Source organism: Beauveria bassiana, assembly GCF_000280675.1.
Source record: "Beauveria bassiana ARSEF 2860 unplaced genomic scaffold BBA_S00004, whole genome shotgun sequence".
Lineage (NCBI taxonomy): Eukaryota > Fungi > Ascomycota > Sordariomycetes > Hypocreales > Cordycipitaceae > Beauveria > Beauveria bassiana.
Genome location: NW_007930839.1, coordinates 920,539 through 942,634, shown reverse-complemented (window position 1 = coordinate 942,634; position 22,096 = coordinate 920,539). Strand labels below are relative to the sequence as shown.

The window sequence follows — 22,096 nt, the reverse complement described above, 5'->3', positions numbered from 1 at the left end:
ATTTCAGCCTGGAGTTGGGCGCTTTCTTCTTTCAACCGCACTCGTTTATACTATACCATTTCTTTTGGCGATGACTTTTGCACAAAATGATGAATCAACTGTTTCTCGTCTATACAACTCAAACGAATAGAATGGTAGACTGCTTCATCTTCACAAGTCAAACACCTAGAATGATACGTTGTTCCATCTTTACATGCTTGCAATTGTTATACACTCAACTCTAAAACCTATTCTGTAATGGTACAACCGGGTATCGCCGGGTAAAAGGGCACGCCAATGCCTTTCGTTCATTAGTTTTCGATGTCTTCGGCAGTCTTGATCGTCAGGTCGGATATTCTCAGGATGGTATATCGGTGCTTGCTCGTGGCCCGGCGTGCACGACGCGTCCTCCTCTTCTTCTTAATCTTGATGCGCAGGGGTTCCGATTCGGTGCCCAGCACCGTCGCGCGGCACTCGAACACGTTTTCGTCAATGTGCGGCGCGCCCTTCATGGTGTAGTCGCGGCTACCGAGGACGCTGGCGCGGTTCAGGCGCAGCACATCACCCGGCAAGACGCCGGGCATGCGGAACGGTAGGCGGATCTGGTCGCCTTCCTGGACGAGGTAGGGAAACCCGTGGATGTGGACGGTGATGTAGTGGCCCGGCTGGGCGGCGAGAAAGGGAAGGAGGTTCTTGACCGAGTCGTCGATGGGCTTGGGGGGCGGCAGAGGATGGCTCTTCTTTAGAGCAATAGGCCGCGCCTGGTTGCTGGTCGGGTTGGCCGCATTCTTGATGTGCGCTGTCGGAATGGGCTCGACAATCGGGGGTGTGGTGTTAAAGGTGCGCGCGGACGGGACGATTGAGGCGGCAGGTTTGGCGAACAGGCGCTGCGAAGATAGCCGGAGCTCCGAGACGGAACGGAGGAGTGCCCGGCTCATGGTGATGTTGTGCGGCTCCCGGCTTGGAGATGCGCTGCACTGAGGACTGCGGCAGGGTGGTTTCGGTATGCAACGCGAGCTAAAAAGTTATAAATAGGGATACTTGGTGGTAAATAGCTTGCGATGGAGCGTAGGTAGGTAGCTCGAGCGGATCAGTGTAGCTCCGGACTCCGTGAACTCGCATCGAATTTTTGGCTGGCCAGTGTTCCTAGACTCCTAGCCACCGACATTGAGTCAAGTGGATCCGCCCGCCACTGTGCCTCCAACTTTTTTTGCCCATCAACTCTCCACTCTGAATTTTCAAAAAGTCCAGGCTGTAGCGCTCAGCAACCATTGATCAGTAACAATTTTCGCGCAATACCGTCAATATGGTATGTTTTGCCACTATATCAGACCGAGACACAGAAAAAGATCTTACTGACACCCGCGGAATAATAGCCTCAGAATGAGTACATGGAGAGATGGCGCAAGCTGCACGGCCGCCGTCTCGACCACGAGGAGCGTCTGCGCAAGAAGACGGCCCGTGAGGGACATAAGGCCTCGCAGGACGCGCAGAACCTGCGCGGTCTCCGGGCCAAGCTGTACCAGAAGAAGCGGCACCACGAAAAGATTCAGATGAAGAAGCAGATCAAGGCCCACGAGGAGCGCAACGTCAAGACGGCCGACGAAAAGGAGCCCTCGACGCCCATGCCCGCCTACCTGCTGGACCGCACGAACCCGCAGAGCGCAAAGGCCCTCAGCAGCGCCATCAAGAACAAGCGCGCCGAAAAGGCGGCCAAGTTTAGCGTGCCGCTGCCCAAGGTGCGCGGCATCAGCGAGGAGGAAATGTTCAAGGTGGTCAAGACGGGCAAGAAGATTCAGCAGCGCGCGTGGAAGCGCATGGTCACCAAGCCCACGTTTGTCGGCCCGGACTTTACGCGCCGCAACCCCAAGTTTGAGCGCTTCATCCGCCCGATGGGTCTGCGTTACAAAAAGGCAAACGTGACGCACCCGGAGCTGGGCGTCACCGTGCAGCTCCCCATCATCTCCGTCAAGAAGAACCCGCAGAACCCCATGTACACGCAGCTGGGCGTCTTGACCAAGGGTACCGTCATTGAGGTCAATGTCAGCGAGCTCGGCATCGTCACCGCCGGTGGCAAGGTTGTCTGGGGTCGCTATGCCCAGGTAACCAACAATCCCGAGAATGAGGGCTGCATCAACAGCGTCCTACTGGTGTAATTTGCAAAAAAAAAAAAAAAAAAAGAAAAAAAAAAGGAAAAAAAAAGGATTGAAAACCATGGCGGAGGAACCGATGGGATAGTTGATTCATTTTGATTGCATGTATAGGCGTTTAGGTGTTTGCTTAGGCTGATTCAAAGACAGGCCGTAAAATGACTATAGATCATGAACTAAAATACCTAAAATAAATACTTTCAAACCCTTTCTGCATTACGGATCTAGGATATCTGCAAAGCTAGCTATTGGACCATTTGTACCCAAGGACCACTTATTAGGATACGGCGTGGCCGGTCAGAAAAAGGTCCCTGAATCACAACGGAGAAACATTTCTGAAAGAGCAAGAGAGCAGCACAGATCAATATAACCATAGCAAACTGTAGAAAGCATAAAAAGCATGGAAATTGCTTGAAGTTGAATAAGGGAGCTGAAGAAAATCAGAAACTCTTCGAGAAAATCAAAAGAATAGGCTCTTCCAATCAGACGACACAATGAAAGAAGCAAGAAGTCTCCTAGATTGGTACCTGAGGCGGGGCAGGTCGAGGTGGGGTTTGGTGTCGCCCAGCGTCAGGCGGTGACTTTGATAAATTATTTTCTGCCCGCAAACATAACATAGCAAGCCTTCTGCATCAACACCCCGCCGCCGCACCGTTGTGTCCCGTTGAGATTTTTCTTTTGAGACGTTGTGTTTGACTTTGCTGTGCCAAATTTTCTGTACTTGAGACTTTGTGAATTCCTCTCCCCAGACCCGCCACAATGAGCTCCGACAAGATGGAAGTCGAGCTCGCCGAGCAGAGCCTGAAGACTATGGAGCATAGCGAGCAACATTATTTCAAGAGGTACGTTGACTCTGGTTACGACAATCGGAGAAACAGATTCTAACGCATGCATGCAGCTACGATCACCATGGTATGATTTGTCGCTGAAAATGCTGTGCAACGACCTTCCTGCTAACCCGCCTTGCGCACAAACAGGCATCCACGAGGAGATGCTGGTATGTAGCCCTGCCTCTGTCCTACCACGAAAGTCAAAAGCAACGTCTGACAATCTTTGCAGAAGGACGAAGTCCGCACCCGATCTTACATGAACTCCATCATGCAGAACAAGCACCTGTTTAAGGACAAGGTCGTTCTCGATGTTGGCTGCGGCACCGCCATTCTCTCCATGTGAGCTCTCGCTGAAAGCTGTTACCGTCTCTGCGCGCCGCCGCGTACTAATAACTCGGCGCAGGTTCGCGGCCAAGGCTGGCGCCAAGCACGTTATTGGCGTCGACATGTCAACCATCATCTTCAAGGCCCGCGAGATTGTCGCCGCCAACGGCCTGTCCGACAAGATCACCCTCATCCAGGGCAAGATGGAGGAGATTCAGCTGCCCTTCCCCAAGGTGGACATTATCATTTCCGAGTGGATGGGGTACTTCCTCCTCTACGAATCCATGCTGGACACTGTCCTCTATGCCCGTGACACCTATCTCGAGAAGGACGGCCTCATCTTCCCCGACAAGGCCACCATCTTCTTTGCCGGCATCGAAGATGGCGACTACAAGGAAGAAAAGATTGGATGTAAGCTACATGTACCCTTCCATTTCCTGCGCGTGTGAACCCAAGTCTAATGAAGTAGTCTGGGACAATGTCTATGGCTTCGACTACACTGCCATGAAGAAAACGGCGCTCTCCGAGCCCCTCGTCGACACCGTCGACATTAAGACCGTCGTCACCGACCCCACCGCCGTTCTCACCCTGGACCTGTACACTTGCACCGTCGCCGACCTCGCCTTTGAGTCGGCTTTTAACCTCACTGTCAAGCGCGATGACTTCATCCACGCCCTCGTCTCGTGGTTCGACATTGACTTTACCGCCTGCCACAAGCCCATCCGCTTCTCCACCGGCCCGCATACAAAGTACACCCACTGGAAGCAGACCGTCTTCTACCTCAAGGACGTCCTCACCGCCCAGGAGGGCGAAGAGATTCAGTGCAACGTCAAGGTCAAGCCCAACTCCAAGAACCGTCGCGATCTCGACATTGACCTTGCGTACAACTTCCAAAGCAGCGACAGCAACCGCTCCGCCCAGGCTGTGTGCGACTACCGCATGAGCTGAGTGTAGCTGTCGAGGGAAATGATTTTGGTTTACGAAAATTATGCATCATGTTCGGTTTCAAAACAAAAAATTGAGGGATTCTTATATTGCTGCGACCCCATTCCGAATAAGCGCGGAGTGGCCGTGGTTCGCAGCACGGGAAACATCAGAGGGTAGAAAACTAGAGGCGCATGGATGATGATTTTTTATTATTTACTATTATATCTTTGGGATGCAATCGAGCACAACAGAGGCCACGTGTGGCATGAAACGAAATTTAGAGTGCGAATTTGCTTGAGCAGTTTCCATCCACACAGATGCGTTTTCGTCGTGCATCTGTTTCACGAATTGTCGCCCCAAATCTCTGCAATGCTCTGGCTGAGGTTTCTGCTAAACTTTTTCTTACCTACGAGATGGCCTAGCTCGGCAAAGACCATGTCAGCTTTCCGCTTTTTGCCGGCCTCGCCCGTGCCGCAGCGGCGATACGCGTCGACAAGCTCGTAGGGCGTCTTCCACCTGCGCTGAATCTCGAGAGCGCGCTCGCCCGTCACGCGCCGCGTCGTCATGAGCATCTTGAGATAGACGTCCTTGAGCGTCATGGTTTCCGACTTGCTTGCCAGCGACGCAAAGGCCGAATACGTAATGTAGTAGCTGACCTCGGGTTCCGTTTCCCGCAGGTGCGTGAGGAGGGGCATGTAGTTTTGCGCCGTGAGGACTTTGGTGGGAATAATGTGCAGCGCTTTGCGTTCGTATTTTGACTTGAGCATTTGCGTCATCCGCGCAAGATATTTGATGGTGTCGTCCATTTTCGCCGTGCGCTTCACAAAGTACCCATTCACGACCTGCGTCGACGCAATGGCCGACTCCACGGCCTCTTCGTAGCGGCTGTACGAAGCAGAGTCCATAGCAATCTCCTCGATGATATACACGACGCGCGTGGCGCCGGACCGTTTCAGCCGAAACTTTTGCTCGTGAAACCGGCCGTCCTTGATGCTGCCAATCAAGTCGTCGAGGCGCTTTCTCTCCACGATCCAGTCGAGGACAATCTCGTCGCCTTCGGCGCCGTGACGGGCCAGGAGCGTCGGATCGTTGCATTTGGCGATCCACTGGGCGTCACCAACCTCGAGGCTGCGCATAATGGCCTTGACGCCCTGCTTGGCGAGCTCCTCCTGCATGTAGTCGCGATCCGTCTTGGCGCGGACTTCGCGCACGTCGAGAAGCAAATGAACTGAAAATGAGCCAGGCGCAAGCCGGACGGGCGAGAACTCGGGAATGGAGCTATCGTCGGCTGCTTGCGGGCCATCTGCCACTGTATCACGCACGAGCCGTTGAGCTTCAGATATGATGGCGAGCTCGGGCGAAAGTGACGGTGTTCGCTCTGCAGGAGGTGGCAGCACTGGAGCATTTCTTGTGATGCCGCTGCTTTCGGCTGCATTGGTCTGCATCCCATTTGCTATTTTAATTCGTTTCGCGACTTCCCAGCCCTCATCCGTCAGTGCATAGCGTCGAAGTGGGCGACCTCGCTCATACACCATTTCCTTCTGCAGCAACGTCTTCATGGAGCTCCAAGCGGTATAGAATTTGGTAGGATCACTGGGAGCACTAAATGACGCGTCGCAATGCGGCTGTGCAATTTCAATGAGCTCCGCCTTGGTGAGGCCCGTCGAGTCGTCCTCTGAGAGGGTAGCGAGCGCAATGATTAGCGCATACGGCCCTGAACGAAGCGTCGGCACGTATGCCTTTGGTTGACGCTTCTTCTTGGGTTTATCGCCACCCTGTGCTGAATCACCTTCTGCCTCTTGCGCTCGCTGTTTCCGTATCCGCGGATGTTCCGGCATTGGCAGTCCATTCTCTTGACAATGCTTCTTGAGGTTTTCCTCCAGCCGCTCGCACAGCTTTGGGCCGAAACCCTTGAGCTGTTGAAGCTCAAAGGGATGCTGAAAGGTGAGGGGGCATGCTTTGAGAGCGTCGTAAGCGCGTTTATATGTCGTAATCCCTTTTGAGTTGCGCTCCTTGGCTAGATCGAGCCATTCTTTGACCCAGCCGAGGAGCTGGGGATTTGCACAGTCCTCATCCATGGTGTTGACGTGTGTGCGGAGCTAATTTATAGCAGAAAGCAAGTTCATCTTAATTGTGCTGCAGTCACTGATAAGCAAGGGTTCGCCTTCCTTGTCGAAAGTGGCGTAGCGGCCAGCGCGACCACGGCCATGGATGATGCTTGTGGAAGGACGCGGTGGACATTTCAGTGAGTTACGCCAAGTTGGCGCGCATGCACGTGCGCAACGATCCATGTCCAAATAACTAACTTACTCACAACGCAGTTGAAACAACCATCGTTGACGCTCTTTCTAATAAATTAAATTGATGGTGTTGAACGTTGTAAGAGTTTTATACTGTTCCTAAAAGAGTCTCTGTACTTTTTTTTCCTTAAGTTCTCAGTGCCTCGCACTGTTTCTCCGGTACTGTCTTACTCCTGAGACTTGGTGATCGGTGAGCTCATGGCGAAGAAAGTCCATTGGCTCAGGGCACGGTATTTATACCTCTAGTGAACGCTGGGATGCTGACTCGAATATCCCTCGTCTGATTCTATTGCTTCAACTTGCTGGCAACGATTTTCTCAACGATTTTCTCCAATAACGGAATAGATTCGCCATCACCGGAGCCGAGTATGCCAGCCAGTGACTTTTCAGCGTACTTGGCCATCATGTCGACTTCAATATTGACACTGTCGCCAGCGACCTTCTTGCTCAGCACAACTTTTTCTTGCGAGTAGGAGATGAGCATAATCTGGAACCAGCCCTCCTTATCGTTGACCTGAGTGACGGTCAAGCTGGTGCCATCAATGGCAATGAAGCCCTTGTAGACAATGTAGCGCAGCATGTCGCGGTTCTTGGGCTGGAAGCGAAAGGTAATGGCGTTGCCGTCTTGCTCGGCCAGCAGAATTTCGGCGACGGTGTCGACATGACCCTGCACGAAGTGGCCGCCCATGCGGGTATCGGCGCGGACGGCAGGCTCTAGATTCACGCGGCTATTCTCTGACAGACCACCAAGGTTCGTGATTCGCAGGGTCTCGGGAGCGACACCAACATCGAAGTGGTCGTCCTTGAACGACGTCACGGTCAAACAGACACCGTTCACGGCAATTGAATCACCATCGCGACAGTCCTTGAGCAGAGATGAGCCAGGCGCAATGGTGATGGTCATCTCAGCGCTTCCAGTGGCCGCATCCTTAGCCAGGCGTGAAATGACTTTTCAAAGGACAGTTTAGTCATGCGCCAATAATGCATGCTTAATGAGGGGTCATACCGCCAATATCTTCGACAATACCAGTGAACATGGTGACGCTGAGTAAATTGCAGGTACAAAATTGAAAGGATAAAAAATCTAGAATATTGTTCAAGTGTCTTGTTCTAATTTTGACGTAGTGTTAGCCTCGGCTCGGTCGGTTGGCTTGTTGAAGTAGGATGGCTGAATAGCAAAGCCCCGCGATCGTTTTGGTACAGTTCCGCTTATCGATTAGCAGCAGCCAAAAATTTTAGCCCAAGGACTGAGGGGACCCTTGGAGAGCTCCCTCTTCATTTGCGCAAACAACCTCTTTCTTTATCCTACAAGTATATCAGAATGGCGCCGAGTCGGCCTGAGAAGAAGGAAAAGCCCAGTGCGGGTACTCTTCTAGACGACGCTGAGACGCTCTTCGAAGTCGGCAATATCGAAGAAGCGATTAGCCTCGCCGACAAGGCGTTGGCGACAACCGGCGAAGGCGGCGATTTCGAGCTTCGGGCCGTCAACCTCCTGGCTCTGCTACATATCGAAGATGGCGAGGTGGAGGAGGCCCGCTCCTTCTTTCAGCGCGCTGCCAACATCGACAAAAATGGCGAAATGGACGAAAAGGTTGGCGGGGGGCCCGAAAAGTTCCTGTTCCTCGCTGAGCTCAGCGAAGAGGGCGGCCAGGATACCGTCGAATGGTTCGACCGTGGTGCCACAGCGCTGCGCAAACAGATTCAGAACCTCGATTCCATCAGCAACAAGACGCCCGAGCAGCAAGCTGCATATGACGAGAAGCAAAAGAAGCTAGGAGGCGTGCTCTGCGCCGTCGCCGAGGTTTACATGACTGATTTGTCGTGGGAGGAGGATGCCGAGCAGCGATGTGAAGCGCTCATTACAGAGGCCATGATGATCGCGCCAGGATCGTCTGAAACGTGGCAGACGGTGGCCAACGTGCGCATCTCGCAAGAGCGCAACGACGAGGCCCGCACTGCCTTAAAGCGCAGCTTGGAGCTGTGGCAGGACCTTGCTCCCGAAGACCCTGCGGTGCCCGACTTCTCAACCCGTATTGCCTTGGCCCGTCTGCTCCTCGAGACGGAAATGATGGAGGACGCTCTCGTCGTTCTCGAGCGTCTAGTCACCGACGACGACGAGAGCATCGAGGCGTGGTATCTTGGTGGCTGGGCACTGTATCTGGCGGGCGAGAAGCTCCGTGATGCCAAGGGTAGTACCAACGGTGATGGACCGTCAGAGGATCTCAAAACGGCATGGAAATCGTCACGGCGCTGGCTGGCCCAGTGCTTGAAACTATTTGAGGCCCAGGAGTACGAGGATGAGAGGCTGGGCGAGCACGCCGTTGAGTTGGTGCTCAGCATTAACGAGGAAATTGGCGAGCCTGAGGAGGGCGAGGATGAGTGGGATGTTGCCAGCGACGATGAGGATGACGAAGAAGAGGACGATGACGAGGAAATGAAGGATTAAACAGCAAGGGAGACTTGGATTCGAAAATGAAGGTGGGATATACAAAATGACAGAGGAGGACTCGATTGCGCATTTAGACGGCGTTGAGGCAGCCTTGTATAACGATATAATACTTGGCTTTAATGATGGACACGAACACTATGTCACATTCCGAATAAGCTCATAGTCACTTACACGTGAAGCGTGCGGCGGCTCGAGACCTTTGAGCGTCATCAACATGCATTTTACAATTTTTGAGGTTTCCCATTTCTGTATATACGGCTATGTCGCCTCGACAGCGAGCTTCTCCATGTCCTCCACAGGCGCATCGTCGTCCTCGTCGCCCTCGTCAAGCTTGCCTACCATGCCACGCTCCCACAGCTGACGGCCCGTGAGCTTGACCGGTTCCTTGACCTTTGCCTTTTTCAGCTCCGCCAGCCTCTCCTCTTCCTCGCGCGCGCGCTTCTCCTCCATCTCCTTGAGGAAGCCTGTGCGCCATTCGAGGAACGTCTCCCGGTTCACGGGCGTGCCCTGAAACTTTTTATTCTCCTCGCGCTCGGCGGCCGCGCGCCGCTCCTCCTGGGCCTGGGCCACGGCATCCTTGCGCTCCTGCACCAGCTGCTCTGCGGCGTCTTTGAGGGCAGACACAATGGTGAAGACCATGGCCATGCCCATGTTTTCCTGGATCGTCTCCTGGACGCTGGCGAGCAGGTGGTCGCGGTCGTCGCCCGTGTCAAAGAACTCGGTGGCGCCGCCGTCGGGCGCGGCCATGATCTCGAGGTCGGGCGCTACGTCTGGGTAGGCTTCCGGGTAGCGAACGGAGAGGAGGAATTTGGGAGGCTCCTCATCTTCGGGGTGATCGGGGATATCAAGCGCGATGGATATTCTGAACTCCGTTTCCGAGACATCTGCGCATGGTTAATAGTTGTTCTGGGCGAGGGGATCTGCTGTCGTCTGCGAGCGCCGTACCTGTAATTTCTTCTGGAAAGATGGAGTCGAGAACCTCTCGCTCCTCAACCTGCTCTTCACGGCCCATGATGTAGAACCTGGTGGCCGAAACGGCAATTGACACTTCAAGCTGTCAAAAGAGTTGCCTCTCCATCGCAAGGGCCTGAAGTGGGCAGGCGGGCGACTGGAAGTAGAGCTGCAGCGCACTGCTTACTAACGTCACGGTACGAAGGCCCCGAAGTAGGATTCATTCTGGAGGTTACATTGTTTGAACATGGACTTACAACCTCAGATAAAGCGGAGCGTATGAGAATATATCGAATTCAACGTAGCTATCATGTATCCTTAGCTGATAGCAAAGTTCACGGCCAGTGTGATGCTCAGCAACCTCACACATTACCTACCTACCAACTACCTACCTAGGTCAGATAGGTGCCTTGAATAGACGAGACAAAAACAATTGAGCCACAAAGCCCGTTTCTTACTAAAGAGGGGCCGATGAAAAGATATATTCTTTAGCACAGCGCTTTCAGACATATATACAAGTGTGCATGTATTCCGACAAGCAGAGAGTTGTCAAATACCTTATGAACACTGAATACCAACGATGTACAACCACTGTAGCAGGTTTTAGGAAGACTTACAGGGGGCATTAGCGCCGCGGGGTCCAGCGCACCCATTAGGCTTAGTGATATTTCACCGCCCGGCAGATTGGCAAAATTTTTGGAAAGTGCTGAGAGCACTCGCAACTTTTTGGTGTCGCCGCTGGGTCCAAGTCCACTGTGCTTCGCCAGACCTTCTTTTCTCGCAACTCACTAGAAAAGCAACCATCTCCAAGAATGGCTACCAAATCTGCGGCCGTGGGTAGCAAAAGAAAGGCTACTGTCGGATCCAAGGGAAAAGACAGCGTCATGGTCAAAAAGGCGCGTCTTGACGGCAAAAAGAAGGCTGCGCCTGTCGCCAAAGACTCCGACGAATCTGAAGACTTTTCTGATTCTGAAGACGGTGGCGTTCAGATTGATAATAAGAAAGAGAGCAAGCCTGCAGCCAAGGGCTATCAAAAACCCTCGGAGTCAGGTACGTGGCACATGATGGATTGAATTGAGTCACTGAGCTGATATGATAACTCAGGTCTATCCTCCCGCGAATCACACGCCAAACAGAAGCAGCTTGCTGCTGAGCGCAAGGCCGCCAAGCCGCTCGCCGACGAGGTCCAACGTACAAAAAAGATTTGGGAACGACTGCGCCGAAAGTCGCACGTTCCCAAGGAGGAGCGCCAGCAGCTTGTTGCCGAACTTTTCACGATTATTACCGGTCGCATGAAGGAGTTTGTACTGAAGCACGATGCCGTCCGCGCTGTACAGACCGCCATCAAGTATGCCACTCCCGAGCAGCGTAGACAGATTGCCCGCGAGCTTGAGGGCAGTTACGCGCAGCTGGCGGAGAGCCGTTATGCCAAGTTCCTTATGGGCAAGCTCCTAGTGCAAAACGACGAAGAGATTCGCGACCTTATCATTCCCAACTTTTATGGTCGAGTTCGCAAATTAATCAACCATGCCGAAGCCTCGTGGATCCTAGACGATATCTATCGCACGGTGGCGACCAAGCAGCAGAAGGCTTATTTGCTACGCGAGTGGTACGGTCCTGAGTTCACCCTCAAGGAGCTGACCAAGGATAAGGCTGTGACGGCTGACCTAAAGGAGATTCTGGCCGATACCCCGAGCAAGCGCGGACCCATCATGAATTCGCTGCTTGAAATGATCAACTCATTAGTGCAAAAGCGGATGACCGGCTTCACCATGCTGCATGACGCCATGCTCCAGTACTATCTGGCTACGGAGCCCGGGTCGGAAGAGTTCAAAGAGTTTCTAGAGCTCATCAAGGGTGACGAGACTGACGATCTACTCAAGAACCTGGCTTTTACCCGCTCAGGCTCACGGTTGGTGTGCTTGCTGCTTGCTCATGGAACTGCCAAGGACAGAAAGCAGCTTCTAAAAAGCTACAAGGACACATTCATGACCATGGCCGGCGATCAATACGCTCATTTGGTCATATTGACCGCATACGATGTTATCGACGATACAAAGCTGACGGCCAAGTCCATTTTCCCTGAATTGGTGGGCGAGAAGACTGAGGAAGTTGTAGACAACATTGTGGGCGCCGTCAACAACCCATATGCTAGACTGGCCTTCATGTACCTCTTTGAGGGCATTTCCAAGTCTCTATTTCCTCCTGGGACCAGTTTTGCCCAGGATCTCCTCAAAGACGTTCACGAAATCCGCAAGACGACAAGTAAAAAGGACGAGGATGCTCGCCGCCAAGAACTGACATCTACGCTCATCCCTCATCTTCTCGAAGCCATTGCGACGGCTCCGTCAGATCTCATGTCCACAGCCTTTGGCTGCCAATTCATTGCGGACATTCTTCTTGCCAACGCTGGCGACAAGGCTACCGCGTTGGAGGCTGTTGCCCAGGCTGCCAAGGGTAACCCGAGCGAGGAGGTGCCGGAGGACGAGCTGCAACCTCAGACTCACGTTTCGAAGACGCCGTTTGGCGGACGTATGCTCAAATCTTTGATCCAAGGCGGCCGGTTTGACAAGGCCGCTGGTAAGATCATTCCTCTAGAGCCAGCTCTAGGCTTTTCCAATATTCTATATCCTGTGATTTCAGATTACATTGTCGATTGGGCGACAGGCCCCAGCTCTTTTGTCGTTGTGGCTCTGCTCGAAGCCAATGACTTTAGCGACGCCGAGGCTGTGAGAAGGACTCTCAAGAAGAACAAGAAGCTTCTGGACAAGGCGGCCAAGGAGCAGACGCCGGAGCAAAAAGCGGCCCAGGAGGCCAGGGAGCAGGCGGCCGAGGCAGACAAGTCGGCAGGCAAGAACAAGGCTGCCAGCAAAAAGAAGTTCGAGCCAGCGGTAGGAAACAGCGGCAGCAAGCTGCTGCTGGAGAAGTTGTAGGGAAAAGTTGTCATGAAACGCATGCGTGGCAACGTTGCTTCTAGCGGTTAGAGTTTTGTGTACCAAATGGACTATATATGTACTCGACATGAAGTTTTGTTTACATCTGCCTTGTTCAGTACAAACCTTGTTCAGTACAAACGCAGTTGCATTGATGTCTCGCTTTATTTGCTGCTGCACAAGTGCGAGTGGGCTACACAGCATGGGCGGTTGATGGCTGACCACCCTCTCTGATCGGTGCTGACAAACTCTGGGTACACCATTTGGCCGCCTTTGTCTTTTACGCCGCTGCTCAAGATGCAATAACATGGTGTAGACCGAGAGGCTGTCGTCGCTGTTTCCTTTTGGTCGGCAAACCATACTTTGCTGTTCATTTTTGGGGGCCGAAAAGCATGGACGGGCGGGCTGTGCCGCCGACTAATGCAAGCCACCTCTGCTGCGATTGATTGCTGCCATGCAACACGGCTACCGGTGTAGCAGCGTGCATGCTGTAACCGCCCATAGCTTCCACCTATGGACCACGATGACTGGTGAACTGTTTGTTACGAGCAAGAGCGCCGGGTAAGTAGGTACCTAGTCTGTCACTTGCCGCCGAAATAGAAGCCCACATCGTAAGCCGTTTATTTCTCCGTCCTCACTTCTCGTACTCTTACCCCCTCTATGACTCTGCACTGCATAGGTAGTTTCGAAACGGCGCGTAGGCAGCGCGGCAGTTCCGAGAGGAATCCGCCGGTCTATTTCCCTTGCGCGCTGCTCTGCATGGGATGGTGGAGAGCGGCCATGCGCATGTTATGTTGTTATTCCCAGACCTGTGCGACCCGTTCCATGTGGCAGTCCCCAAGGCACGGCGCCGCGCCTATTGGGGCAGGACTAGAGATGGATCGAGGAAATGTATAAGCTGACAAGTAGAGATTGCCACTCTACTTGCGTATTGGGTGTTGGGCATTTGACCACGGACATCAGTACCAAAGTTGTCGGGCGAGCGCTTATTTATGATGCAAAGTTGGATATTTTACTCCTCTGATGCCCTGCTTTCGGCTCGGCCTGCTTTCCTCTCTCCCCTTTCTTTTCTTTTAGATACAGCAACAATTCGATCTCGGTCATAATACTACCACAAAGTTCAGCATGTGAAAAAAGAAGAGGCCAAGCTGAACCTATCTCTCTGTGCTCCACAACCAACTAACACGATCTCAGCTCTGGCTCACTTTGTGCGTTTTCGTGCAACACGGTCCGACAGCAAGCCAGCCCCCTTCTAGCCATGCTCGTTTCAGGGAAAGTCATGAAAGAGGTGGAGGCACGAAATCAGAATGGCTCATGTGTCTATCCCATGAAGTGGTACAACTCCTCCGACGGCACCATCACCTGCTGCAGCATCGATCCTTGCCGCCTCGAAACCTGCCTCAAACGGAGGAAGATAGGCTCTGCAACGGCATTTTCAACAAGAATTTCATCTTCAGCAACAGAAACTTCGTCGTCATTTGCGTCGAAAACAATCATGTCGTTAGATACTACTGGGCGGATCACTGTCCAACCCATCGACGAGGACACAAGCACAGAGCCATCGCAACCGAGCACGTCCACATCGTCGACTCGCTCGCCGTTCTCATCACCCTCATCACCCTCTTCGTCTTCTACTTCGTCATCTTCCACCTCATCTCCTCCTTCCAGCACAGCGTCTACAATGCGAGCCTCCGGTGTTACACACACAATTCCCAATGATTCCACCGTCACAGTGACAAGGCATACCACTATAACCCAGGAACTGCCCACAACCACGGCCATGGACTCTGCAGCACCATCCACCACCGACGTGGCCCAAGTACCTGACGTTTCTTCCATCTTTGGGACGCCACCTCCTACAAACACACCAACATCAACTTCAAATCCACAGCAACCAGCCGGCGCCGTCAACACGGGCGCTGTTGTCGGTATCGCTGTGGGCGGTGCGTTTGCTGCTGCTCTGGTAGCCGTCTTGCTTTGGCTGTGGAGGAGCCGCCGCAATCGCGCGGCGGAGGAAGCAGAAGACGGGAGCGAGCCCATGTTTGTGGATAAGTCGAGGCTGCATGACAGCATCTTTGGCCGACGGCCCACGTCTGCCTCGCTGCCGAGGCACCCTACGCCGCATGAAGCCACAGGACGAGGATACGGCTATGATCCCTTTGCACCATTCGGAGGTACGTATACTATAAGATCAAGATTATGCCGTCCTGTCAATGATAGAGTTAACATGGTTGTGCCAGGGCGGGCTGATCAACCAACCGGGACAAAGCCTCCACTGCCTCCCGACACATTCGAGATGGATGGCCGAGAGATTCAAGTTGTGGAACTTCCGGGCACGGCCATGACGACCGCTGATGGCGGCGCCGTGGAGATGCAGAGACAAGACACGCGATCAGTAGGGGCGGTTAAGCACCGCCCTAGCTCTGATCCGCGAGCCACGCTTAACCACTTGCCCCAGGATAATGGACGGCCAACCTACATCAACCAATGGAACCAGTATAAGGCGCTGGCAAGAAATTCCCTGAACAGATTGTAGTGACGGGCCGAAGCCCAGATGGTGTAGCCGGGGTTGCGAGCGGAATCATTCTATATTTTGTCTTTTGTTATATCAAGAACGTGAGACATTCTCTTCTGTTTGTCTCCAATCCCAACTGCGAAAGAAAAAATTGAAAACAGTCTAGAGTTACAGATAGTCCCGTACCTCTTCCCCTGCCGTGGAAGAAAAACGCCGTTGTTTTGGAATCGATTTTACCAGTTTGCGCCAGAGATGTGAAAACAAATGAAACAAGGAAAGTGAAAAAACGCTGTACCTCCAGCGTGCAGTCGACAACCACAACCCCTGTGACGATCTCATCGCGTATCTGCAGTGGAATTTCCGCTCTGCGATTGCGTAACCGTCGCACAAGCACCCATGTGCGCTTACCGGTTTTGCAGCTTGGAAATTTCCTCGAGTAGCTCCTTTAGGTCCTCGTCGGAAATCTTGTCGGCGAGCGAGGGGATCAGCGTCTTGGCCTCGTCGGCGGTTTCGCAGCACAGCGATCCTAAAACACTCTCCAGTCAGACGTCAATGAACAAGCGGAAAGCGATTGCAATGGAGAATAGGCGTTCCCCTTTTGGGGGGACGGAAGGGCAAGCTCCGTACCCAGCTGGGCGCGCTCAAACTTGGCCAGGTCCTTGTGCGTGCTGAGCAGCCGCTCCACGGCCTCTACGTTTTCTTTTTGCGTGAACCGCGCAAAGTGGTCGAGGTAGCTGAGGGTCTGGTTCAGCATCCTGCATCACAGCAACGTTCAATTAGCAATGTCCCTTTTTATCCCGTCTCACACACAACACACACACGCTTCCGCCATTTCCCTTCCCTTTTTAGCAAAAGAAAAGGGAAAGACAGAACGTGAGAATGACAGCGCGTACTCGGTCTCGTTGACGTTTTTGCGGTCGTTGCGCCGCTTCGCGACCAGCGCGTTTAGAACGAGCGAGGCTTCCGACAGCGTCAAGGTGTCAACGTTGTTAAACTCGCCGAGGTTCAGCGTCGCCGAGGCCTCTTCGTTGCCAGGAGGCGGCGGCTTGGGCCGTGACATTTTGTTCGACATGGCGGAGAAGGGAAGGGGGGGGAGGAGAGCGGGCGTAGCAGAATTTCGTGGGATTTTCGAGAAGGTTGCCGGGAACGGGAGGGGGTTCGGTCACACGCGCGCGCGCAAAGGAGAAAAGAGGAAAAAGAAAAATAAGTCGCAGCAGTAGAGATTCGTCGCCTCGATTGGATATATACTGAGGATGTTTGGATATTAAGACTGCGCCGTGGTGGAGAGGCGCAAGAGCTTGCGTGGAGGAGAAGGAGAAAAAGGCTGCAAAAGAGATGAAGTGTACCACTGCAACGCTTTTGGTTTGGATTGCTCAGCGCCCAGCGAGGTTCGAGTTCAAGATGGGTTTTAGTGGGGCTAGGCGCCGAAGCGGCTTGACCAGAGCGGCGTGGCAGCCGACATTGGTGTTCCCCCTACTCATCATTTCATATATTCTCTTGAAGCCTAAATTTACAACGAAAGCCCATGTTTGCAAAAATCAGTGCAATTGGTAAACTCCAAAGATAAATTCTCATACAAACTATCGCGCCGTGTATCCTTGGCGGGGTTGCCGTCGTGGTCGGCATACCTAGTCGGAGGAGCCAGCCTCAACTCACAGCTTCGTTGGAGCTGTGGGCAACGTGGGAACCAGCGCAGTGATTGAGAAAAGAAGACATACTACCACTAGAAAGATGTATGATACTCTCAAGAGGTTTACGGGACTTCGTGGTCGCTAACCGCTGCAGGACTGTGTTTGCGCTCATCATCATCAACAAGGCCGGTGGCTTAATCTACAACAAGGTCTTCCACGAAGCGGGCCTGCAATCCATCAGCACAAATGACTACCTCGTCCTCGCGGGCACCTTTCACGGGTAAGTAGTCTCTCGGCTGCTCCACGGGCCACCAGCAACCCGCAGCTGACAATAAACCCATCTTCCCCCTCCCGCCTTCAGTGTCCACGCCATCACAGCCAGACTCAACCCTTTACGGCCTGTAGCGCCGCCTACCGCACCAGGCGGTATCCCGAGCAGGCCGGAGCCGTCGTCTGGGCTCGAATTGCTCGAGACGGAAAACTTTCGCATGCAGTGCTTCAATACCATGACGGGGACCAAGTTTCTGCTCTTCACAGACACGACGCAGGCCAATGTGGACGTTACTATTAGGAGGATATATGATCTCTACGCGGACTATGTCATGAAGAATCCGTTCTACTCGCTGGAGATGCCTGTGCGGTGTGACATGTTTGACCGCAAGCTGTTATCATATATTAGAGAGATCAACAACCGTTGAATCACGGCGCAAGCTAGGGACATGAATATTACGATTTGGAACAACGCTGGACGAGTGCACAAGTCTTCCATAGCATGACGCTTCTAATGGTGTTTTTGTTTGTTCAAAACTCCTCTGTAGCTCCGGTCTAATGTACAGCGCCTGCGCCGCATAGCGTTCAGGACGTATCCATCTTGTCGCCGTCATCCTTCTTGTCCTTCTTGCTTCCGCTACCCTCACCTTCCTCTGCGACACCCTCGAGCGATGCTTTGGTGGCGGCTTCTTGCTCCTCGCGCGCACGCTTTTCTTGTCGCGCCTTTTCTTCTTCCATGCTCATGCGCAGGGCAAGCGCCAGCTCGGGCTCTAGCGCAGGGTCGAAGCCAAACTCGAACTCGTCGTTGCCGCTGCCCATGCCGCCACCGCCGCCACCGCCGCTGGACGCGTTCTCACCCAGAAGGATAGGGCTGGATACGAGTTGGTCGCTAAGCAGCTTGCTGCTGGGTGGGATGATGACAAAGTGGGAGCCCTCGCTGCCTTTGACCTCTTCATTGAAGTTTTCAAGCTTTGTCTTTGTGTCGTCGTCGTCGAGATCGCCAAACAGAATAAAGTCGACGGAAATATTGCCCTTCTTCATCTTTTTAGCCAACAACTTGAGTTCCTTGTCGCTCTCTTCAATCGGTGAGCAGATAAAGACTATTATGCGCTGGCGTTGCGAACGGTTTTGTCGGTGCTTGAGAGCGAGCTGGAAAGAGTCAGCACAGCTACAACAGCATTCAGTTATACAAAAACTACATACCGTAGCTACTTGGATGCCCGTCTTGAGATGCGATGAGCCACCAATCTTCTTCTTTGTACGATGCAGACCCTCGAGGATCTTGCCTTGCTCCGTTGTCAGAGTGACGAGAACCTCGGGCCCTTTGCCTCCCATGCTCATGAGGCCAACAGAGGACTCGGGGTTGCCCTGCGTGATGCTCTGGAACAAGACATTGACGGCGTCTACTTGTGAGTCGAAACGCGTGGGCTGGTAGTCTCCGTTTCGGCTGCTCTCGCTGTTGTCAACGACAACCATGACCGCCTCGAGAACCATTTTGACGGCGGTTCTGTGATGACTATAGCTTCGCTTCCCTACTTCGACTTCCGTACCTGTGTGATGTTGGCAGTTGAATTGGCGGAGGTTGCGAGTTGATGGCGCCGATGGGAGTGGGTTGTCGAGGAAGCAATGCCAGTTGCAGCAAGTCGTCAGTGATGGTCAGCCTGGAGCTTGACTGGAGACTGGTAGCTGGTACCCGGCATGCAAACAAATCCGCGGGACTTTGGCGCTTTTCTAGGTACCTCTACTTTGGCCGGCCGCCACCACTTTAGAGCTCCGCAAGCTGACATAATCCGCCAAAGCTGGCCGTTTGTTTACTTGAGCACCAGTAGCCACTCATAGCGCGCGACTGGCAACCAGCTTCCAGCGACCACACAAACTGCATTGCATTTTCAAATTTGTAGCCACAACAAGACGACAAGAGCTTTTATTATCAGCAATGGCTCCCGCAAGATCAAAGAAGCGCGTTTCTGACCAGTCAACTGCCTCGACTAGGCAGCGCGGCATCAAGGTGCCCGTCAAGGAAGAGCCGACCACACCCACCGAGCGCAGTCCTATCAAGAAGAGAAGGGCCGGCATTACACTGCACCAGAAGAGTACTTTGATTGGCAATCTGCAACTGGAGAGTATGTACTATTAGGGTAATAACAATTATGACCGAACTAATTAATCATGTAGTCACCGAGAGAGCTAGACGACTTCGTGCCCAATATCACCTTCAAGCCCAGGGCCTCCGATCGCGAATAGAAATCCGCGTCAACAGAATTCCTACTGCGCTACGGAAGATGAAAATGGGTGACTTATTTCTCAAGTATCTACATCAGGAGCAAGCGGCTTTGCGACCTCCTGTGCCGGCCAAGGATGGTCCACTGTCACGAACTACAGCCCAGAAACAAAGCTCGCGCCCGAATACCGCTCGCAGCAACAAGCGTGTCAGGTACGTTTTTTGCTGTACCTTCCTACTCAATACATGCTAATTGGTGCAGCACCGAGATTTGTGGCGGAGACAAGGAAAACGAAGTTGATGGCGAAACAATGAAGAAGCGCGTTCGCGCTGCCATGCAAGACAACCCGGTTCGGCCGACGCAAATTCTATCACCGGCATCATCCAACTCGAGACTCGCCAACCGCGAGATACCCATGTCTCCTACCAGATCATACATCAGCAGACCCGGATCGCCCCTAAAGGCCGGCGGTGTGCGCTCTGCCGTTTCGGCTACGACTATGCTGTCCAATATGGTGGAAAGGGCCAAGGCCGCACGCGCTGCAAGCACCAGAAAAGTCACTACTACATCATCCACCACTGCCAGCTCGAGGGGCGCCGCCGCACGTCCCGCCAGCGCAGCAAAGACACGAAAAGCTGCTCCACCGAAGCAGCAGCCCGCTCGTCCGGCAACACGCACTGGACGCCGAGTCAGCGCTCACAGTGAGACAAGCGAGGCAAGCAATGGTACCGTGGTACGCAAGCCGGTTGCATCCAAGGCCAGCACGGCATCTACGAAGAAGTCAGTCATGGGCAGCATCCGCAAAGGTGTGGCCAACAGCAGAGCTACAGCTCCCACGACGAGCAGCTCCGGAAGAGTTCTCCGCAAGCGCACTTGAGGGATGGAGTACAGGTACGAGCTTTTTGGTACGAATGTTATATGGGAAAGAGCTTGAATTGGCGTTTTTGTTTTAACAGTTCGTTGTTCTTTGGGGCATGACACGGCGTTTTATGCAAGGAAGACCCCCTTTACTCGGGAAACACATCCAGCTTGCAGCATTCGAATTGGTATCATAGCAAATGGAAATGATTATGCTTTGCTCTCAAATCCTAACACATGATTCATGCGTAATGTAGGCTTTTAACTGGCAGCCGCCGCCGCCGCCGCCTTCTTCTTTTTCTTGTCGTCCACCAGCTCGATATTGTCCTCGGGTATTTCCTTGTACTTTTCCAGTATAAACTCCTCCAGCTCGTCACTTACGTCGCCCTGCACGACAATTTCCTCGCCACCGCTAGGGACCTTTGTGACGGACGAGCCGGTGGCAAACTTTTTGCCAAAGTCCTTGGCGCACTACGCGGGGAGGGAAGCGGTCACTCATCAGCCCAAGTCTTGCAAGAAAGCGCCCAAGGGCGGCGCTTCGCGGCTCGAAACCGCTACATACCTTTTTCAGGTCCAGGCCAAATGTCTCGAGGCCAATGACGGCTGTGACAAACTTGCGCTTGTTGCGCTCGATGCGTTTGATGGTGATGACGCTCTTGGCGAGCTTGTCGGCCTGCTTGGCCTCGGCGGCTTCGGCCTTGGCCGTCTTCTTCTGGGCGTCTTTGGCGGCGCGCTTCTGGGCCTCGACTGACAAAGACGCCGTGGCGGCCTCTAACGCCTCTGTTTGTGTGTGAGCAGCTTGGCAGAGCTTGTAGACTCAAGGGGGGTTCGCGACGAACCTGCTGACCATATCCTGCTGTACATCTCCTTTTGGTTGCTCTGCAGCCAATCTTGGCACTTCTTTACCGTGCCGCCATATTCACAGTACTACAATTTTGTATCGTCAGCGTACCGGATTCATCTTCTGTATCGATCGGTTCAACTCTGAGCAACGGCACGCACTTCAGGTGGCAGAGTGCAGACTGTGCAAGACGGGTTAGATTTATGGGCGTGACTTGTTTGGAAGAGCGCTCTTGGGCCACGTACCTCCACAGTATGTGACAATTCGTGCTTGGGGCTCAACAGAGACATCTCCTTGCTCTGTGTCTGCCATTGTGTCGGTATGGCAGGGTTTTGCGTATGCTAGTCGTTGTTGTATGTTTTGTTCGCGTCGAAGACATCCATCGCGGGGTAAAATCAGGTTTGGAGGGGCAGCTGTTGACGTGGGGCGGCTTTGAGAGTATAACGCCGAAATCTCAAAGACCGACCCGATACTCCATATTGATTTACGGGCAAAATTGGATATCACAATTATCTACACATTGGTTTTTACGGTCATTGCGCTTAGTTTCGATCAACATGGTGAGAGGCTGTGCAGGCAGGCTTTGCCATATCTGAAGCTACATCTATCTTACCTCGCAACTACTGGGGACTCTCGCCATTTCGCTGGCCACCGAGCGGCAGATGAAAACGAGCACAGCATCGAAGTTATATTACTAATATAAAGTCCGATACCTTGACGATCCTATTTGTGATTGGAAGAATAGAGATCGGTATTTGGAGCTGCCTCAGGCAAGTCAGGATCGAAACATCGCCAAGCTAACATTGCATCGGTTGGCCCAGGTCGTACGCCTGATGACGCTTAGGTCGCTGGCTGCTATCGTCCTTCCAATATCAGAGGCCTACTTCAGCTGCCAGTCTAGATTTATTGTAGTAAC

The 22,096-nt window shown here is 53.1% G+C and overlaps 14 protein-coding genes across 14 annotated transcripts; 7 read left to right on the top strand and 7 right to left on the bottom strand.

Annotated features, from left to right (window-relative positions):
* Positions 1–290: 290 nt before the first annotated feature.
* On the bottom strand, positions 291–917 carry BBA_02091 (ribosomal protein YmL49, mitochondrial; the record flags this gene model as incomplete). Its single annotated transcript, XM_008597188.1, has 1 exon — positions 291–917. One exon carries the CDS (start codon positions 915–917, stop codon positions 291–293), a length of 627 nt encoding a protein of 208 aa, XP_008595410.1.
* Positions 918–1,370: 453 nt separating this feature from the next.
* Positions 1,371–2,135, top strand: BBA_02090 (ribosomal large subunit; the record flags this gene model as incomplete). Its single annotated transcript, XM_008597187.1, has 1 exon — positions 1,371–2,135. The coding sequence occupies one exon, from the start codon at positions 1,371–1,373 to the stop codon at positions 2,133–2,135; it is 765 nt and encodes a 254-aa protein (XP_008595409.1).
* Positions 2,136–2,888: 753 nt separating this feature from the next.
* On the top strand, positions 2,889–4,231 carry BBA_02089 (protein arginine N-methyltransferase; the record flags this gene model as incomplete). The annotated part of the gene is made up of 6 exons (XM_008597186.1): positions 2,889–2,971; positions 3,028–3,041; positions 3,107–3,126; positions 3,189–3,298; positions 3,363–3,694; positions 3,753–4,231. 6 exons carry the CDS (start codon positions 2,889–2,891, stop codon positions 4,229–4,231), a joined length of 1,038 nt encoding a protein of 345 aa, XP_008595408.1.
* Positions 4,232–4,551: 320 nt separating this feature from the next.
* On the bottom strand, positions 4,552–6,288 carry BBA_02088 (crossover junction endonuclease MUS81; the record flags this gene model as incomplete). The annotated part of the gene is made up of 1 exon (XM_008597185.1): positions 4,552–6,288. One exon carries the CDS (start codon positions 6,286–6,288, stop codon positions 4,552–4,554), a length of 1,737 nt encoding a protein of 578 aa, XP_008595407.1.
* Positions 6,289–6,796: 508 nt separating this feature from the next.
* BBA_02087 (riboflavin synthase) lies at positions 6,797–7,547 on the bottom strand (the record flags this gene model as incomplete). The annotated part of the gene is made up of 2 exons (XM_008597184.1): positions 6,797–7,458; positions 7,517–7,547. The coding sequence occupies 2 exons, from the start codon at positions 7,545–7,547 to the stop codon at positions 6,797–6,799; spliced, it is 693 nt and encodes a 230-aa protein (XP_008595406.1).
* Positions 7,548–7,831: 284 nt separating this feature from the next.
* Positions 7,832–8,956, top strand: BBA_02086 (TPR domain-containing protein; the record flags this gene model as incomplete). The annotated part of the gene is made up of 1 exon (XM_008597183.1): positions 7,832–8,956. The coding sequence occupies one exon, from the start codon at positions 7,832–7,834 to the stop codon at positions 8,954–8,956; it is 1,125 nt and encodes a 374-aa protein (XP_008595405.1).
* Positions 8,957–9,217: 261 nt separating this feature from the next.
* On the bottom strand, positions 9,218–9,971 carry BBA_02085 (RWD domain protein (Gir2); the record flags this gene model as incomplete). The annotated part of the gene is made up of 2 exons (XM_008597182.1): positions 9,218–9,843; positions 9,905–9,971. 2 exons carry the CDS (start codon positions 9,969–9,971, stop codon positions 9,218–9,220), a joined length of 693 nt encoding a protein of 230 aa, XP_008595404.1.
* Positions 9,972–10,722: 751 nt separating this feature from the next.
* BBA_02084 (CPL domain-containing protein) lies at positions 10,723–12,843 on the top strand (the record flags this gene model as incomplete). The annotated part of the gene is made up of 2 exons (XM_008597181.1): positions 10,723–10,960; positions 11,015–12,843. The coding sequence occupies 2 exons, from the start codon at positions 10,723–10,725 to the stop codon at positions 12,841–12,843; spliced, it is 2,067 nt and encodes a 688-aa protein (XP_008595403.1).
* A 523-nt stretch (positions 12,844–13,366) lies between these two features.
* On the top strand, positions 13,367–15,379 carry BBA_02083 (uncharacterized protein; the record flags this gene model as incomplete). The annotated part of the gene is made up of 3 exons (XM_008597180.1): positions 13,367–13,404; positions 14,038–15,017; positions 15,084–15,379. The coding sequence occupies 3 exons, from the start codon at positions 13,367–13,369 to the stop codon at positions 15,377–15,379; spliced, it is 1,314 nt and encodes a 437-aa protein (XP_008595402.1).
* Positions 15,380–15,762: 383 nt separating this feature from the next.
* BBA_02082 (RNA polymerase Rpb4) lies at positions 15,763–16,418 on the bottom strand (the record flags this gene model as incomplete). The annotated part of the gene is made up of 3 exons (XM_008597179.1): positions 15,763–15,884; positions 15,986–16,113; positions 16,252–16,418. The coding sequence occupies 3 exons, from the start codon at positions 16,416–16,418 to the stop codon at positions 15,763–15,765; spliced, it is 417 nt and encodes a 138-aa protein (XP_008595401.1).
* Positions 16,419–17,089: 671 nt separating this feature from the next.
* On the top strand, positions 17,090–17,687 carry BBA_02081 (sybindin-like family protein; the record flags this gene model as incomplete). Its single annotated transcript, XM_008597178.1, has 3 exons — positions 17,090–17,109; positions 17,144–17,269; positions 17,351–17,687. 3 exons carry the CDS (start codon positions 17,090–17,092, stop codon positions 17,685–17,687), a joined length of 483 nt encoding a protein of 160 aa, XP_008595400.1.
* Positions 17,688–17,844: 157 nt separating this feature from the next.
* Positions 17,845–18,753, bottom strand: BBA_02080 (26S proteasome non-ATPase regulatory subunit 4; the record flags this gene model as incomplete). The annotated part of the gene is made up of 2 exons (XM_008597177.1): positions 17,845–18,408; positions 18,463–18,753. 2 exons carry the CDS (start codon positions 18,751–18,753, stop codon positions 17,845–17,847), a joined length of 855 nt encoding a protein of 284 aa, XP_008595399.1.
* Positions 18,754–19,195: 442 nt separating this feature from the next.
* On the top strand, positions 19,196–20,358 carry BBA_02079 (uncharacterized protein; the record flags this gene model as incomplete). Its single annotated transcript, XM_008597176.1, has 3 exons — positions 19,196–19,382; positions 19,435–19,693; positions 19,743–20,358. 3 exons carry the CDS (start codon positions 19,196–19,198, stop codon positions 20,356–20,358), a joined length of 1,062 nt encoding a protein of 353 aa, XP_008595398.1.
* Positions 20,359–20,600: 242 nt separating this feature from the next.
* Positions 20,601–21,492, bottom strand: BBA_02078 (density-regulated protein DRP1; the record flags this gene model as incomplete). The annotated part of the gene is made up of 5 exons (XM_008597175.1): positions 20,601–20,810; positions 20,902–21,119; positions 21,179–21,266; positions 21,342–21,361; positions 21,426–21,492. The coding sequence occupies 5 exons, from the start codon at positions 21,490–21,492 to the stop codon at positions 20,601–20,603; spliced, it is 603 nt and encodes a 200-aa protein (XP_008595397.1).
* Between the last annotated feature and the right edge of the window lie 604 nt (positions 21,493–22,096).